At 37.7% G+C, this 18,748-nt stretch overlaps 2 protein-coding genes across 3 annotated transcripts in view; one reads left to right on the forward strand and one right to left on the reverse strand.

Annotated features, from left to right (window-relative positions):
* Positions 1 to 2,631: 2,631 nt before the first annotated feature.
* On the reverse strand, positions 2,632 to 10,705 carry LOC146390152 (uncharacterized). Its single transcript, XM_084920795.1, has 6 exons — positions 10,546 to 10,705; positions 5,530 to 5,799; positions 5,123 to 5,368; positions 4,639 to 4,692; positions 3,809 to 3,903; positions 2,632 to 2,667 (listed from the first exon to the last, which is right to left on the reverse strand). The coding sequence occupies exons 1-6, from the start codon at positions 10,667 to 10,669 to the stop codon at positions 2,632 to 2,634; spliced, it is 825 nt and encodes a 274-aa protein (XP_084776921.1). The 5' UTR covers positions 10,670 to 10,705.
* Positions 10,706 to 14,991: 4,286 nt separating this feature from the next.
* LOC146390153 (uncharacterized) overlaps positions 14,992 to 18,748 on the forward strand; it is a 66,438-nt gene continuing 62,681 nt past the window's right edge. For both annotated transcript variants that reach the window (XM_084923199.1, XM_084923200.1), the window contains exon 1: positions 14,992 to 15,107. The gene's annotated coding sequence lies outside the window, so the exon portion shown is untranslated. The remainder of the gene's footprint in view (positions 15,108 to 18,748) is intronic.

Below are 18,748 nucleotides of genomic sequence, written 5' to 3' on the forward strand. Positions count from 1 at the left end.
ACACAACAAAAATAATAGCCAACCAGGAAGAGAGACAGCAAATGGTCTGTGCAGAAATGAAGAGACCATATCAGGTAATGGGAGACAAGCACAACCTGAAGAATTTGATAATAACATTGACAGAAGAAAGGGTGAAATCCCAAATCAGTCTAATGGATGATAGTGGACAAGAACATCAGCCTAAACAAGGACAAGAAGCAAAGAATGATACCAGCATTAAAGAAAACAAAAACAAACCACACAAACTATAAATGACGAAACAGCATGTCAGATTCCAGTAGTGAGAAAATCCTCTCTCTACTGCAGGGGTGGGCAATTCCAGGCCCCGAGGGCCGGTGTCTTGCAGGTTTTAGATCTCACCTTGGGTCAACACACCTGAATCACATGATTAGTTCGTTACCAGGCCTCTGGAGAACTTCAGGACATGTTGAGGAGCTAATTTAGCCATTTAAATCAGCTGTGTTGGTTCAAGGACACATCTAAAACCTGCAGGGACACCGGCCCTCAAGGGCTGGAGTTGCCCACCCCTGCTCTACTGTGATAAAGAAAGAAAGCAAAAACAAACTAAAATGAGTTTGTTTAAAGTTTGGACGAAGGAAAGTCAATCTACACACAATTTAACAGCAGTATAAAGGATGGCGGTGGATAATAACAGCTAATGGACGAAAGATAAGTGAAAAAATACGCACCAGGTGGACACCAGAGTTCACCTACTGAAAAGAAGACAGTAAAAGAAAACCAGGAGAAAGGATAAAAGGCAAAATTACAGATCTTTAAAAAAGAGCGAAAAAATGATTGTCTTTTGTTATAATATTAAGTAGTTACTGGGTCAATAGTGTAGTGTTTTACAGATTTGCTTAACAAGCAAAAATCCCAGAAGGAGATACAAATCCCTTAGGTGTTGTGTCAGGACGGACATCCAGTGGAACAATCTGACAGTTTAAACATAAGTTACCTGCTGTTGGACCTGCTTGTCAATAATACCTGTTTTTAATTACCAAAAATAGAGAGGGTATAGCCTAACATAGGAAACAGGAAAAGACTGCCATGTAATCCATTTATGTCAACAAAGTAACTGTATTCTGAATACCACCTTTTAAAAAGGTAACTGTAACGGGATACAGTTACTCATATTTTGTATTTTAAATACGTAAAGCCGGTACATGTATTCCATTACTCCCCAACACTGAGTGCTGAGGTCACTGGGAATAAAAGAAAACTGAAAAACATACAAAAAAATTAAGCAGACAGTGGCTTCAGTGGACACTTTTCATTGTTTTAACCCTCAGTGTCACTTCAGGTCTTCGTATGTTATAAATTTGTTGTTCTCCGTATGTGTAACGGACCAACAACAACACACACCCATCATCTCCAGGGTCTGCCAAAAGCGTGTGTGTGTGTGTGTGTGTGTGTGTGTAAAACTTTAAATTTTATGTACAGTAAGTGTGTTATTTATTTATTTATTTTCTGAATCATTAATTAAACTGTTTCATATTTATGAAATAAATCTAAATATTCCTCCAGCTGAGACTGAAGAAGTCACTTGGATGAGTGACGAAACATTTCTCCCGCTAAAAACGCTACATACCTGCATGATTGCATCAAGACGTTTGTCTGTGTGTGTATAAAAGATGTGGGGCAGTGGCCAGGGATGATCCGAGTGTTTGGTTGGGATGTTTCTCTCCACATTGCAATGTGTTTATTAAACACACTCCAAAATGCTCACTGGGTGTGTTGCAGGTTATTGTTAAAATTTAAGTATGCTTAACTATTGAATATTAACATAAACAAGCCTAAAATACAGCTTTTTATTTTCCACCACCTTGATAGCTACAGATACAAAATGTGAAAGTTCCGTTACTCTCAATACTGTTTCAGACCTAATTATAATTTCTTAATTTCTTAATTTTTTAACAAAGCAAATTTTCTTAATTTCCTGCACATATCAAGTAAGGCTTCAAGTGGGTTGTGTCAGGATACACTGTGTAACAGGCAGATTTTAAACCCAATATGCAGGACTGCAGTGACAAAGGGTAAATTCGAGAAGACAGTTTTATTATTGGAACTCACAGGAGAATATAAAACAAAGCTAGGCTTGAGCCAAAAGTGCAAAAACAAAATCACAAAATAGAGCAATAGATAATAATAACAAAAAATATAATATGTGGGATAACACAACAGGGAACTGAGGAAAAACTGAGTGCTTAAATATACACACGAGGTAATCAGGGAGAGAGACACAGCTGGGGAAGCAGAGAGACTGGCAAAATAAGACATGACATATCATAACATGAGAAGACCTAATTTAGCTGCACACAGGAAACACGGAAGAGTCTGGGAAAAAGTAACAAAAGACAAAAACAAATAACCAAAATCGGAATACTAAAAGAAAGAAATTTAATTTAATTCAATTTATTTATAAAGCGCAACATCACAACAACAGGAACCGCAAGGCACAAATAAATATTAACTAAAACTCAAGGACTACATCATTATCATAAACTTAGAACTAGAATTTCAAGAACACTGGAAATAATTAAGAAAACTCTTAAGTGGGAATGAAGAGAAATAAACTCAAAGCACTCAGTCAACGACCCAGGAACCATGACAGGTTTGCCTCCTTTTTGTAGTCTACTCTTCAGGAGTTTGAAGTTTGCTCATTGTGGCCTGTAAGACAGGAAAAAAAAAACAACACTATTATATAATACTTAATTTTTACAGGATGTTGCCCTGATGTTCAGGCTCTTTTTTTTTTAACTTAATGTAGCCAGATGGGCTACTGTCCATTGCTCACTCATGCTCTCACTTTCTGTAGCACTGCTAGTCAGATTATTCATGTTGCACTTTAATTGAAGGGCCATTACTTTAAAAGGTAACATCAGAGCAGCTTAAAATTGACATGGTATGCCTGTCAGGTTGTATCCTTTCGATATGAACTGCAACTATCCTGTGGTACCACGATTTTCTTTTTAAGAGCATTCTGAAGTCATTGAAAGAGTAGTTCACATGCCACAGAGAGCTCCTTTTTGGGGTATGCTACGATCGAATATCACAACAACTATAACCGGTACAGGCCACAGTTCACTCGTGTGGTGCCAGTTACTAGGCCTGTGTATGTTTTAATTTTGTTTTTAAATGTGTGTGTGTGTCTGTGTGTGTGTTTGTATTAAATGTTGAAATATATATCAGTGTTCTTTTAGGTTTTTATGACTTTTAATGTGTTTTTTTGTCATTGTTGTTCTTGTTTTGTTTTTATTGCAGTGAACTGAGGACACAACAGTAGCTGTGGGACCTTCGGTGGTGGGTCGTTTTCCACACCTCCTGTGTTGTACAGCACAGGGTGTAGATTTGGTTTTTATGTGTGATTTTCTTCTTTTATGGTCCTCAGTTACTGGTAAGTCCAGTTCAATATATGGTGGCTTTATTTAATTTAGGACACTGTTACAGAATAGGCTGTGCCACAGTCAGTTTTTATTGTTTTATTCTTTTAGTTTTTATTTTAACAAATGCAATTAAAGATATATTAGTATTGGAGGCCATCTTCCTCAGTCATGCATCTTTGAACCTGTGTAATCTTTTTATTTTATTTTTTATTTTAACTTCTTTGATCACTTCATCACATTAAGTTAACGTGGAATGAACAAAAACTATATAACTTGGGTCTAATGATAATACCAGAGCAAATCACATAAACTAAACGGGACCATAAAAGATGGTTTACAGTAATAAAATTAAATATGTATTTACATTAAAAATATTATTTTGTAAATTCTAAAATGTAGCTCACTGTAGGCAAAAATAGTCTTACTGTCTGGATGGGTGAATAAATGACCATCTCTGGAGAACTCGACTCTTCAACTGCTGGGGGAATCGGGGGCAGTGTGGAGCGTGATAATCCTGATTCTGCCATTGAAATTGAGAATATATGTTTTCTTTTAGGAAGCAAGCATTAATTTTTTAATATAAGATCACTGTAAATATTTGTGCAGTGTGCCTTAACTGTGCTGGCATAAGTTTATAAAAGGCAGGAAATAAAGAAAGAAATGCAATAAAATGTCCAAATGTTCATAACAAACGAACCCAGTTCTTGCGTTTGTTCTGTCTTGTTTATGATCACAGTGGTGTAAACAGGTTGTTCTGAGATATCGTCTGAAGGGGAAGAATCATCTGTAGGCAAGAGAGGTTATTATGCATATATATATTAGAATATATATATATATTTATACTCTAAAGCTGTTGTTGGTAGCCCTCACGCTTTTCTTTTTCTGGCTTTGTGCTGTGGTTTGACCTAAGACAGTTTTAAATTATCAAAGCATCAGCAGTGTCTAAAACAAAAAACCCACATACGACATACCGAGCAGACACAAAAATAATCGTTCTGTGCAGCATATGGCACATAAAAATACCACACTTCACGTTTAGCTTTTATTTGAATTTTCTTATATCTCAACTTACTGGAAATTGAATCATTCGGTCTCTCAAACAAGCAATACACTTAAGACAAAAGTCATCCAGTCCCACTGTGACATTGACTTGGACTGGTTAACAAATTTGATTGATAAAAAGATAGAAGGCCATAAAATTGGTGACAAGCATGAAATAGAGTAATACAATTGTCATAATTATTTTTCCTCTCACCTCCTGGATGGTCTTCATCTGAGTTTGATGCTACTGATGATGTCTTTGAGGAAACTAATGAATAGAAAGAAAAACCCAGCATTAGAAAAAAAATGAACAGGGAATAGAAGACTATTCTTAGAAATTAATCAAACTGAAAAAACTGAATTACCTTGATGTTTGCGAGTATTAAGAAATCCGACTACCAGCAGCATCAATATTATCACTAAAGTAGGCAACACAGTCCACAGCAGGATTAAGACAGGATTGTAACTGGAGTCATCTGACAGGGTCTCTACTGAAGAATATGCTGCAATGGCACAACTTTATAAATATAATTGCATGTGTATTTTTTTCTATTTAAAACATAAAAAGTTTTAATGTGACTTTTATAACATAAACATTTTCATAAAGACCAAAAGAACAGACATCTAATTGTTAGAGTCACATTTCTCTCTCTATGAAGCCCAGCCATAGAAATAAGTAAATATAGTTTTAGTCTTACATCTGACATGAAGCCAGCTTTCTGGTGATGTTCCAACACCAGAAATGCTGCACTTGTATCGTCCTTCATCAGACCTGGAAACACTGTTAATTTCCATGTTGTCAGAAGGGCTCCGGTCTATGAGGCCATCGTCTTTGTAGAAATTTGCACTTTGGTTGGTGTGAGTTGTCTTGCTTATGCAGCGGAGAGTCACATTGTTTCCCTCAAAAACAGGGGAAACTGGACTCTCTAGGATCACAGAACCATCTGAAGAAAATGCAAAATGGATTTTTTTTTTTTTTAACTTTTTAAAAAGGTAAATGACAAATACAAATACATTCTGTACCATACAAGACAAAGTGGATAATAAATCTCACCTAATTTTAAAATAAAACTTTTTACTAATTTCACAAATATGATGAACTTACCAGTTATGGTAATGTTGACACTGTTGCTTCTCTGACCCGCTTTAACCTCACACCAGTACTCTGCACTGTCTGTTAGATAAGTTTGAGAAATTGTGCATGAAGAGGAAGTTCTTTTACTATTACACGCTGGAGTAAAATGTTCTAACAGTTCCTCAGTGATTCTGACTCCTCTCAGTTCAGCAGAACCATCAGGGATCTCACAATCAAAAGATAAAGGCTCATACTGAAAGTGTTGGAGTCTGTTAGGAGACACACGAAGAGTAGCTGCACCTGAAAATTAGAAACATCACAAGATTAATAGTTAACAGAATAATCAAAATTCTTATAAAATGTGTTAGTGAAAGATGATTAAATCTAAAAGGATTTTAATAAACATCATCAACAGACTTAGAAAATGTTTAAGTCAAACCCAACTTACTCACCCCCCAAAAAGTAAAAAAAAAAGATTATTTATTTTATTAACCTCTCTAACGTACTCACCCATTTTTTGGGTCAAGCTATTTCGAACATGTGTCCCCAGCAGAATAACTTCAAGTATTACTAGATCAGCACAGGAAAGCCATAAATTATTTAATGTACAGACATATATGCAGTAAATCTGAAAATATAAAAAAAGAAACCCAAACCTAACAACAATTACTCACATAGTCTGAAGCAGAGAGTTGTAATCACCATGTTGTCTTGCTGCTCACTGACTGAGTAACAGACTAAAATACAACTGAAGAATATCACTGGGGGAGGGCAGGTTTCCTGTTCCTGTGCAGTTTGTTTAGTCATAATGTCAGTGTTGGGAAGGTTACTTTTAAAATGTATTTGATTTATTACTATTACTGAAGGTTACTCACCATACCAATACCAACTAGATTTTTAAATCTTAATATAGAATGAGTAACAGTAGGGTGGACATTAGGTAAGGCTGCATACTTTGCAGTGATCTCGTATAGAAAACAGGGCCGCGGCTCCGAACCGTAGTAAAGGGACCTCTGGCTAATACGTTGGGTTCTGTGTCAGGCTCGTAACCGAAAACTAGCTTTACTTTGTTGTCTGGGTCAACTTTGCAACTTTGTTTAATGCTCATTCAAATACTTTTTTTTTTTTAGTTTTGGTTGAAATACAGTAATTAATTGATTTTATTTATTTATTTTAAGATTTCAAGCTCCGACCTAGCAAACACATGCTCATGGAGCCCATGTGGGGACACTGTATGCAGACCCACAAACCATAGGTGTGGCCTCTGTAGCTGACGGTCTGATCTTTGTTACCTTGAAACTCTGGCTTTGTGTTGAATGATTATGTCTTTTACCTTTAACCATAGTTCGACACATTGTTGTTATTGTCATCCAAAGACCTCTTGGTTTACTCATGTCAGCTTTCCTTGAGCCCCAAGTTTTTCTTCCTCATTCCCATGCCAAACATGCCTTATTGTGTTCCTCTTTTGCATTCTCATGTAGGGCTTTTATTGCATCATTATTTGGGAGTTGTGCTTTGTTGATAGGTGGAAATCAATCCTCCATTTCCCCACATTTTCCATATTTCATTGAGGTGTCTTTCCAATTTTGTCTGTATCTTCGTCTCTTTTCTCCTTCCAACATCTTGTTCTTTACAAAGTTCTTGAGCTGTCTCATATTTCTGGGAGGTCCTGGTTCTTCTTTGAGTGTTGCAGAAATCTTAGTTGTTATTTTATTTCCTTTTCTGTTTCATTGTTCTATTAAATTTGTTCTATATAATTATACGTTATTGATGTTGTTTCTTATGTATTCATTTCCTGCTTTTATTTTGTTGTTATTTATTTCAGCTTCATTTGTAATTCAATATTGTTATTGTCAATTCCTTTCTTGTAGTATTTAAAATTTTTCAATTGTCTGTTTGTCTGTATGCTTTATAATTACTCTGGTCTTTGTTAATCAGTTTTTTCTTTTCTCTTTCTAAAAAATAGTTATTAATTATTATTTTAATTTTAAGTTATTTATTTATTTTTTATTAATGGTTCTTATTTTATTTTATTTTCATTCTATTTTTCACTTCTACCTGTGTCCACCAGGGTTGATGCTTGACCTCCCTCTGTCAGATGGAGCCAGATGGCGCTTTATCTCAATCCTACCACTAGTTGGCACTAACTCACTCTTTTCTTTAAAAAATTGTAGTACCCTCTTTTGCACACACGGTGTGGCACTCTATTGAATAGACATGTGGTAACTACTCATGTAAGCAGTTGTTACCTGTTATGTAGTGCTGTTTTTTGCTGTTTTTTGGAGTTATAAGGAAAACACTGCATCAACAAAATTAATTAACAATTCCTTGCTGAGAACCTTCACAGACAATTCCTTGCTTTGTTTCTCATTCAGTCTGCGGCATGCTCATTTTTGTGTGCAATATTGTTAATGTGAAATGTATTTATTTTTCATAATTCCTTCTTTTTCTTTTTTTTATTTTCGTTTTTTGATAATTTTATAAATTATGCACTTATTCCTCTCTTCTCCAAACCCTAGCAGCTACTGGGAAAGCGTGGTTAGAGTAATGGCTATGAACTCTTAGATAGGGACCTAATTAACTCAACAAGCGATTAAAATTTGACTAAACACGGACACTTTAAATTTTCATTTTTAGGAGTGCCTTGACCTGCTTATTTGAACAAATGTATCTATATTACCAAATGTGACACTGTTTTGATAGTTTTTTTTTCCCTTTGCTCTTTTGCTCTAAACACTACTGGAACAATGTCCTTTGGACAACAAAGACCAAAGTGAATAGGTTATTACATGCCCAGTGCCAACCAAACACAGCATAACAGCAAAAACATCTCATACTAGCTTTTAAGCATGGTGATGATTTAGACTTGTTTTGCAGCCACATGACCTGGGCATCTTCAAGTTATAAACTCCTCATACCAAAGTTTTCTAGAGGTAAATATATGGCTTTCTGTTCAACAAATTACCCAAAATTCAGTAATGCAACAGGACATTTAACCCAAGCACACCTGAAAATCTACACCAGAATGACTAAAAAAGAAGAGGGTTATGGAGTTGCAATTGTCCAGTCAAAGTCCAAACCTCATCCTGATGGAAATGCAGAGACGGGACATTGCAAGACCTGTGCACAAATTACCACAAACTTCAATGAACTGAGGCGATGTAGTACAGAAGACTGAGCCAAATTGTTCCACAACAACATGAAAGACTGAAGTAATTTGAACTAAAAATTTTCTGTATGATTTTTATCAATCTATGGCTGCTAAAAGTCCTCCTTTAAGTTATGAAATGGGTTGTACTTAGATTTTCACACATTTTTTCTGGATTTGAACCCTATTTTTGTCAACTAATAACATGATGTAATTATGTTTTTTTAGTTCTTCTGATGTTCTATTTATCAAATTTTACCCCATCCTAAAGACCAGATTATATGTTTCATATGTTAGGGTATGCCCTCTCTATTTTTGGTAATTCCATGCCTTTGGAAACCCAAACAAAACATGTATTAAGAGGCTCCAATGCCTGTGTCTCAATCTCATGACCCATGTCACCTCTACTGCGGCCCGAATAATGACGAAAAAAAAAAATTATTAATATGAAGGCAATAGGTAGAGTGTTACACGCATAGCCCTAAAGAATGTAGCCTCATGGGCAGTGTAGTCCGTGGTGCAGGGAGAATGGACTGCCAAGTCAAGTAAGCTACTAAGACTCGAATGTACACTGTGTTCGTATTTTCCTCAGATACAATAAGTTCCGTTGGAGCAGCCTTTCAACGCCTCTCTATGTCTCTCGCTAGCAAAGTTGACTGAGACAACAAAGTAAAGCTAGTTTTCGGTTACGAGTCCGACACAGAACCCAACGTATTAGCCAGAGGTCCCTTTACTACGGCTCACAGCGGCGTACCAGTTTTATATACCCCCGGAATATTTTTCTATACGAGATTGCTGCCAAAAGTGCAGCCTTACCTAATGTCCACATTTTATATTAAGATTTAAAAATCTAGTTGGTATTGGTATGACGAGTAGCCTTCAGTAATAGTAATAATTCACACAGCCATAGTACATTCATGTAGTTGTACAAAGCATAATAATATATTAAGTAATCCAAAGTATTCAGAATACATTACAAAATACATTTTGGGCCATGTATCCTGTAATCTGTAGTGGAATACATTTTAAAAGTAACCTTCCCAACACTGATTATATATATATGAAAAATATATAAATATATATTAAAAAATAAATAAACAAATAAAAAACAGACAATTGTAGCTTTTTAAATCAACTGTGTTGGCTTCACGCACTTGCTTAGTCTCCTTTACAGCCAGAAAGGTGAAATTCCATCTCCCAGTCACTCGCTGTCCAGCACACTTTGCACCTAACCACTTCCTGACCTCTGGGCCTACATGACGGTCGGCCCATATCCCTTTTTCAGGCTGTGCCTGGTCAGGCACCAGTCTTTACTTCCGACCAGTAAACATTGTCATGTTTTCAGGTTACAGTGGGGCAAAAAAGTATTTAGTCAGCCACCGATTGTGCAAGTTCCCCCACCTAAAATGATGACAGAGGTCAGTAATTTGCACCAGAGGTACACTCCAACTGTGAGAGACAGAATGTGAAAAAAAAATCCATGAATCCACATGGTAGGATTTGTAAAGAATTTATTCGTAAATCAGGGTGGAAAATAAGTATTTGGTCACCTCAAACAAGGAAAATCTCTGGCTCTCACAGACCTGTAACGTCTTCTGTAAGAAGCTTTTCTGTCCCCCACTCGTTACCTGTATGAATGGCACCTGTTTGAACTCATCATCTGTATAAAAGACACCTGTCCACAGCCTCAAACAGTCAGACTCCAAACTCCACCATGGCCAAGACCAAAGAGCTTTCGAAGGACACCAGGAAAAGTATTATAGACCTGCACCAGACTGGGAAGAGTGAATCTACAATAGGCAAGCAGCTTGGTGTGAAAAAATCAACTGTGGGAGCAATCATCAGAAAATGGAAGACATACAAGACCACTGATAATCTCCCTTGATCTGGGGCTCCACGCAAGATCTCATCCCGTGGGGTCAAAATGATCATGAGAACGGTGAGCAAAGATCCCAGAACCACACGGGGGGACCTGGTGAATGACCTGCAGAGAGCTGGGACCACAGTAACAAAGGCCACCATCAGTAACACACTACAACGGCAGGGAATCAAATCCCGCAGTGCCAGACGTTTTCCCCTGCTGAAGCCAGTGCATGTCCAGGCCCGTCTGAAGTTTGCCAGAGAGCACATGGATGATACAGCAGAGGATTGGGAGAATGTCATGTGGTCAGATGAAACCAAAGTAGAACTTTTTGGTATAAACTCAACTCGTCGTGTTTGGAGGAAGAAGAATACTGAGTTGCATCCCAAGAACACCATACCTACTGTGAAGCATGGGGGTGGAAACATCATGCTATGGGGCTGTTTTTCTGCCAAGGGGACAGGACGACTGATCCCTGTTAAAGACAGAATGAATGGGGCCATGTATCGTGAGATTTTGAGCCAAAACCTCCTTCCATCAGTGAGAACTTTGAAGATGAAACGAGGCTGGGTCTTCCAACATGACAATGATCCAAAACACACCGCCCGGGCAACAAAGGAGTGGCTCCGTAAGAAGCATTTGAAAGTCCTGGAGTGGCCTAGCCAGTCTCCAGACCTCAACCCCATAGAAAATCTGTGGCGGGAGTTGAAAGTCCGTGTTGCTCGGCGACAGCCCCAAAACATCACTGCTCTCGAGAAGATCTGCATGGAGGAATGGGCCAAAATACCAGCTACTGTGTGTGCAAACCTGGTAAAGACCTATAGTAAACGTTTGACCTCTGTTATTGCCAACAAAGGTTATGTTACAAAGTATTGAGTTGTATTTTTGTTATTGACCAAATACTTATTTTCCACCCTGATTTACGAATAAATTCTTTATAAATCCTACCATGTGGATTCATGGATTTTTTTTTCACATTCTGTCTCTCACAGTTGAAGTGTACCTCTGGTGCAAATTACTGACCTCTGTCATCATTTTAGGTGGGGGAACTTGCACAATCGGTGGCTGACTAAATACTTTTTTGCCCCACTGTATATGAGGACAGAGTTTAATAAAGCAGTTCACTAGTGCCTGCCTGCAGAATTTTATAACTGTGGTGATTAGCTGCCTGGCAAGAGGATCATCCTCCTATTTATATGTCATCCATTATAGAAGTAGCTAATAACAAAAAATAAAGAGAAAAAATAACTAAAACACATGCACATATATATATACTTGCAAATGTTGTTAAACTGTTAAGTGACTTGAAAACTATAGTGAGATTTATCTTTATTTATTTATCTTTATTATTTATTTAAACATTAATGAGTAATGTTTTCTTATTCAGCATTAAACCAATGTTTGTGATACTCGGAAAACATTGCATACTCCTGAAGTGTGTACCTGAAGACATTTTACGCCAGAATGCAGGTGTGGAGCACTGCTGTACACAACGTATTAACAGATTAGATTTTGATAGTCTGACAGGTAGATAAGACGAATCGAGCAAATGATTTAAGGACTTGGCAAACATGTTCAACTGGTAACGTACTGCAAAGTGAGCCAACATTTTCTCTAGAACACAATAGCTGCGTCTCAATTCATAGGTTGGCATACATCTGAGGCCATATTTCTAGGCCTATAATCTTACAGAGATTGTAACTTTTTTATGGATAATTAAAGTTAGTTATATATCCTCAAACAGAACAAACTAAAATGACTATAGGCTTTGAGTGCTGCCTGGTTTTCAGCCCCAAATATCACGGCACAAGCAGGATTCACTGCACTGTTAATTTGATCTCTTTTGTTTTGCTGCCTCTGTTCGGTGGCATCGAGCCGAACGGACTTTAACATTTGTTTTGTCGAGCTGGCGGTTCACTTGTTAAACTACAAGAAAGGTGCTTTAATTATAGAAGTTAAACTTGTGGCCACTGCAAGTGTCCAGAGTGAGGACAGACTGAGGGACCCACTGCTGCACATCATCTGTGAGGCTTTGCACCCCTGATGATCCACCAGGACAAACTCAGCAGTGTGTGAGGAAGAGGAGGAGGAAGAGCCAGCAGCAGCTGACAGATGGAGAGAATAGACAGACTGTTCCCCGTTTGTGAAGGACTGCTAGAAAAGTTTAAAATAACTAATTGTCTGTCCTGAATCAGTCTTATTAGGTAATGTTCAAATAATTTTATCATCCCAGTGTTTTCAGTGTGGGAGAAAGTACTCAGGGCCTTCAAGTTACACACTATGAAAGGCAGCAACAAGTTTAATATTCAGAAACCTAAAGTATGTATCAGCAGCAGAATGGACCTAAAAAATAAATGTTTGTTTCAGTTCTATGAAGCTTTGAGTATTTTGGATTAGTAGCACTGCTGTGTTTGTTGCATCATATTGCTGTAATTGTTTATATGATTTATTTTCAGGTAAGTTGATCTATAGTTTTTATATCATATTTTATAAAGATCTTATGTGTTTGTATTATTTATGCCTTTTTTGACCTATTTAGCAGAAGTCAGCCTGTTTAAGGCTCTAATATCTATTCTGTATGACTTAAAGCAGTTATGACATGGCTGTTAAAGTGCAAGCCTTCAGACAGAGGCTGGGCTCGTGGAGCAGACACAACACAGACTCAACGTAATCCGTGACAGTGATTTAATAGTGAAAGTGAGATCTCAGTACAATGCTTGTGCGAGTGAGGCAAGGACTAAATACAACAAGTGGGGAAATACAACACTAGAATACTAACCACTGCGCTATATACAAGGACAAAATGAAAGGATTATGTAAATAGAGCGAAACAGAAATTACACATTGTGGGTATTTACACTTTGATGTAATGTGACTATGATTCAGGGACGAGGTTCAAAGAAGGGTATAAAGTGACAGGCTCTGTGGCTTTGATCTCTGAATAAAGGCAAAACACAATGAACAAGAACACGTTGTCACTACCCGTACCAGAAACCCGATCGGTACCCCGCATGCGCGAAAGGTGTCTACTTCCAGTCGAAGCGTTTTACGATAGTTACGGGTCAGAGTATCTGTTAAGATGTTAAGAATAATAAGTATCTCTTAAAATGTTTCCAATAATGAAGCATTTCAATATAATGTAGACAAAAACGAAAAATAAAAAGATAAATAGTTACGGATCAGGACTCCCCGATCCTTACTGCGCATGTGCAAAGTCGGACCGTACTGTCGCTACCCGATCCTTACCGCGCATGTGCAGGGGTTTTCTTCTTCTTCTGGTCGTTTAATGGCAGTTTACTCCCCAGTGTACGAGGATACTGCCACCTGCTGACTGAGCGAATGAACCCTATTGTAAACTGAATTAGCGTCATTAGCGTCAAACGTGTGTTAAATTTGATTTAGTGATAGTCGAGTGTGTTTACGCTTGTCTGTGTGGAGAGGATTGATTGGAATAGTGATGATGATGTCCACTATCACTGTCAATTGTCAGTAAACACTTAATCTGGCTGATGAATCTTCACGTGAGATATTACAAAGTCTGTGTTATTAACTCTGTAATTAGGCGCCATTCTTATTATTTTACGGCGCTGTTGTTCAATCGGGGAATGCTCTCTGTTGAGGAGAAAAGCATGAATTTGTTTGTATACGGGTTATCCATAGTTTAAATGTCCCGGTAGTCGAAAAGGAGGCAGAGCTGCTGAGAAATGCTAGGAGCTAACTGGGCGCTAACCGTATCATTCAAATATATTGAATGTCGCAATGTTGGCAAAGAGAGGAAGTGACGTAACAATTGCGCTTGCGGGGTACCGATCGGGTTTCCGGTACGGATCAGGTAGTGACACACACTAAAGCAGGGAATTTGGGGAGGGAATCCAGGGGCAAGGTACACTGACACAGACTGAGAAAGGCGGTCTGTGAGGTCAGAGGCCAAAAGTAACCTGATATTCACAATCCCCATGTATTATTCCCTACATGCTGTCAGTACCAACAATGACATAGTTTTAAATAATCGGCTTTATATAGCATTATCAATATCATTACTCTGACTTTCAGGTTGACCTGTTGAACTTAGGGAGAGGTCAGAGGTCAAACTTTTAAGGCTTTTTGTCAATTTTCCACTAACGAATTATAAAGTTGACCTTGAAGACCTCGGTAGATGTAAGCTAGATTTTAATGGATTGTTATAACATGATCCTGCTCTACAGCCTACATAGTTTTATCAGAATACATTCAAAACTTTTAGACCTGTTGTGTTTACAGACAGAATGAAATGTAAATGCTACCAAAAACATGAGCTCTTTGTTGAAGGTAATAAGAAACTGCTGAAACCATTTTGAACTCCTCTTTGGTTTACATGTGATCTGATGCAGTATGTAATCAAGGTCAACCATCCGTGTGTTCATCATGCTCAGTGTTTAGCTGATAAATACCAAGTGTGAGGAATGTAAGGCAATGAACGTTAGAAACTGATCTGACCGGAGTGTCTGGTTTGCAGTGACTCGTTAATCATTGCCTCAGCTTTTGTTTCCTGCTCGGCTCCAACAACTCGTTTCACTTTGACAGTTTGGATCAGTGTCGGAGTCTGGGTCTTTTTCTGTGGTAAGTCTTTGCCTTTATTTGTTTATTTGATTTTTTTTTGTTTGTTTTGTTTTTCTTTAGTTTTTAGTCAGAGAACAAACAAAAAAGAACCTACTTCTACATCTTCCTGAATAAACTCTGAATAAAGTCAGACTGTTGTTTCTTTGTCAAACTGTGAGCACATACAAGATGACAAATGTCTGTCAGTTGTTAAAAGCTCCCACAAAGCTCCAAATGTAGCAGCAAAGTGTGAGAAAAGCTGTGTTTATGTTTATAAAGAACTGTTCTTGGAGTCGTGCAGAGACCTGCACTCAAAGCAGGACTTTGTCTCATCAAGGTGACTTAAAATAAACTCTGAGCTTTCAGTTTTAGTCATGTGCTTAAGTTACACTGATACTGAGCAAGTTAATTTTAAACTAAAAGATCATAGTCTAAGCTGATCTGTGTTTCTGGTGAGTGTTTGATGGATCACCTCCAGCCTTGGCTGAGTCTTTGTGCTTTTCTTTAACGTATTTGCCAAATAGAGATAAAACACAGAGCTGACTGCAGCAGCAGGTTTCTCAGATTTTCTTACTGTCATGACAGCCACGTACCCACAGACTGCTGCTGAGTGGGTGGAGTCAACTCACATGAATTGTTTCGGTTTCTTCTTTGAAAATGACTGCTCGATACAAACTCAGGAGCCCAGCTGTCTGAAACGACTGAAGATGAAGCACGTTTTCTGGATTTCCGTAGATTAAACTGAGTTTGCACCTGTCTGTGTTGAACTGTGACAATCATCAGTTAACACGACTTTTCAGCTGTTTGAGGGCAGAGTCAGCTTCCTCCTCAGAAAAAATCCTGAAAGTCTGGAGGTGTTTGGTTGATTTTAAGATTTAGAGTCATCAGGTTTGTTCTGCACTCTGTCAATCAAAGCTAGAGAGCTCACTTTTCTACTTTCAAAGGAAAATATAGTAGCAGCTCAAGGAGAGGGAGCACTAGCTCAAAGACTTGTGGTTCATGCTGGTAAAAACAAACAAAACCGGTTATACTGAAGGTGGCATATCATCCATGATCAGTTGTGGGAGTGTGAAAGTCAGGCATTAGCACAATGTCAGGAATCTTACTGTTGTGAGTGAACCACAGGGGAGTGACTTTTATTGACGCCACTGTTAAAACCCACATGCCCTCCTAAGGACCTTTTAATAAAAAAAACATTGTGATCATGTTGGCTGTGTTATAGCTTGTGACATGGATTTTGCTGGAAATCTTCTTTTTAGTCCATTTTTTTTTTTAATCCAGTGTCTTTTACTCTTACATGTCATCCACACTCTGCTGATGTATTTTGGCACTATTTCAACACCTCTGTGTACCAAAATCTACAAGCGCAAAATCTGCATTTTTCATAAATCACTTAATCAAATTGAACACTTTTTAAAATGATCAAACATTAAATTATTTTCAGGATTTTAAGCCTTTAAATGCCAGTTTAAACGTTTGAATGATCAATTATGTATTGAAAAAACTCACAAAAAAACTAATTTTCCATCTAATAAATAGGATGAGGATGGGACATTGGGGGTGATTAGATTCTTGGACATGTCAAAGAAAAGAAACAAAATTGATTTGTTCGCATCATTATTTTTTGTGTTGTGCCTCTCCACACAAAAATTCACTTCCATTGAAACCACATTTTTTTAATCTCTCTTGTAATAATCTTGTAGTATAAAACCATTCATTCTGTAACGTCACCATTTCACTTTGAAGAAAAGTAATGATTTTTAGCATTTTTAATCTTTTCCATTAGATTCAACCATTTTGCCATTGTAGGCTAATGCAAGGTTCTTGTCTTTTTGCCACTTATATTATGGAGCCATGTGACCACCAGGGAGCCGCAAGAGTGATTTGTATGGATGTGTGTGTGGAACAAATTAAATCAACATCTGATTCATCAATGAGCACATTTATAATGCAAACTGCACAAAAACTGAAAATGTCACCAACAAAAGATAAAAACAACTGAACACATGAAATATGTATCCATTTGAAATTGAAATATCCAAGCTTTGAATATGTGATGTGTGTGTGTGTTTGGGAGAGGATACGTCTATTTGTGTGTGTGTGTGTGTATGACTTTTATGCTCATATATTTCACGATTAGTAAACATTTTATTTTCTTTATGCTGAATTAGATTTTGTGAGAGATTAACTTGAATTGATGCTGCATGGTTAAACCTTTTTGAAAAATATATATATTCAAAAAAAAGTCTAAATGACAAATCATTGTCACATTCTGTGATGATGATGATGATGAAGCCTATGTTTGTCACTTGCAGTTGCCTGCAGCGAAATTGGACCCCTTCCAACCATACATACATTACACAAACATAACATTGGGAAGACAGGTTAGAACAGGTAGCGTTAAAGACAAACAATGAAATGTACAACACAATACACAATAGTCCCCTCTGTTCTGTGTAAGTGTGTCTGCATGTTTGAGTTTCCTTCTGTGTCTTTCGGTTCTTAGAGCCTTATGGTTTATGTCTCTGTGTTTCTTAGTTGCAGTCTCCACCGTGTCAAGTTCGCGTCTCTGTGTCATACTTCCTGTTTTACTTTGAAGGTCCGTATCTTATGTGAATGTGTCCTGCTTTCCTTGTCTCGTCAGTCCTGATTTCTCCCAGCTGTGCCCTCCTTCTGTGTCTCATTCCCCTCGTTACTTCCCAGTGTATTTAAACCTGTATTTAAATCAGTGTTGCGTTGTCCCTCGTGCTTTGTGGCTCTCCCTTTGTCTCACTGTGAGTTTAGTTTGAGAGTTTCCAGTTTAGTTTAGTTTGCTTTTGTATGACCCTCTCCTGCCAGCAAATAAAGCTGAGTTCTTTGTGTTTAAACCTCGTGCCTGAGTGCCTGCATTTTGGGACCAACTCCTGCCTGCCGCACAGCGATTCATGACAGAAAGTGTTGGAGCCTGTTAGGAGTCACAAGAGTAGCTGCACCTAAAAATTAGAAACACAAGATGTTAACAGATTAATCAAAATCCTTCTAAAATGTTTTTCTAATTTTTCTTACTCAAGTTTGCGTGGGTTCTCCCTGGCTTCCTCCCACAGTACAAAAACAAGCTGGTAGTGGGGTTAGGCTAATTGGTAATTCTAAATTGCCCGTAGATGTGAATGGTTTTCTCTCTCTGTGTTAGCCCTGCAATAGACTGGTAACCTATCCAGGGTGTACGCTGCCCCTCACCCTGTAATAGCTAGGATATGCTCCAGTGCCCCTGTGACCTTAACACAGTTGTGTTTGCACATTGGCTGGTTTTGTGTGGTTTTTGGGACTACTGGTTGATTTTGAGTAAAGTTAAAATAGTTTTGGGTCAAATTTGGTTTTGCAAGACAAGTTAAAGGTTATGTGAGTGTAGCTTGAATTTTACACTTTGTGTTTAGTGTTTTGAGGCAGAGATGAGATTTTAGGAAATGTTTTAGCAGTTCAGAAAAAAACTGTAATTCATCAATTAGTCCAAGTTGGTCCAACTCCGCTACATTACAGTTTTTCTCAAATGCTAAAACACATTTCAAACGTTTCCACCATGTTCCCCAATGTCTAAACACAACACCCTTTTCTAAAGCTACATAAACAAAACCACACCTTCCCACTGCAAAACTCAAACTTTCACACCGAAAGAGCAGCTCGAA

The sequence above is a fragment of the Perissodus microlepis genome, chromosome 3 (genome assembly GCF_051167445.1).
Source record: "Perissodus microlepis isolate ML-2025 ecotype Zambia chromosome 3, ASM5116744v1, whole genome shotgun sequence".
In the NCBI taxonomy this organism is placed as follows: domain Eukaryota; kingdom Metazoa; phylum Chordata; class Actinopteri; order Cichliformes; family Cichlidae; genus Perissodus; species Perissodus microlepis.

Excerpts from the sequence above, each read along its gene's own strand:
- LOC146390152 (XM_084920795.1), bottom strand. The coding sequence starts at position 10,669 with ATGGTGGCCTTTGTTACTGTGGTCCCAGCTCTCTGCAGGTCATTCACC. Across the intron at positions 5,800-10,545 it reads CCCACGGGATGAGATCTTGC|GTGCAGCTACTCTTCGTGTG; the intron begins GTGGAGCCCCAG and ends TCTAATTTTCAG. Across the intron at positions 4,693-5,122 it reads AAGCTGGCTTCATGTCAGAT|TTTCCTCAAAGACATCATCA; the intron begins GTAAGACTAAAA and ends TCTATTCATTAG.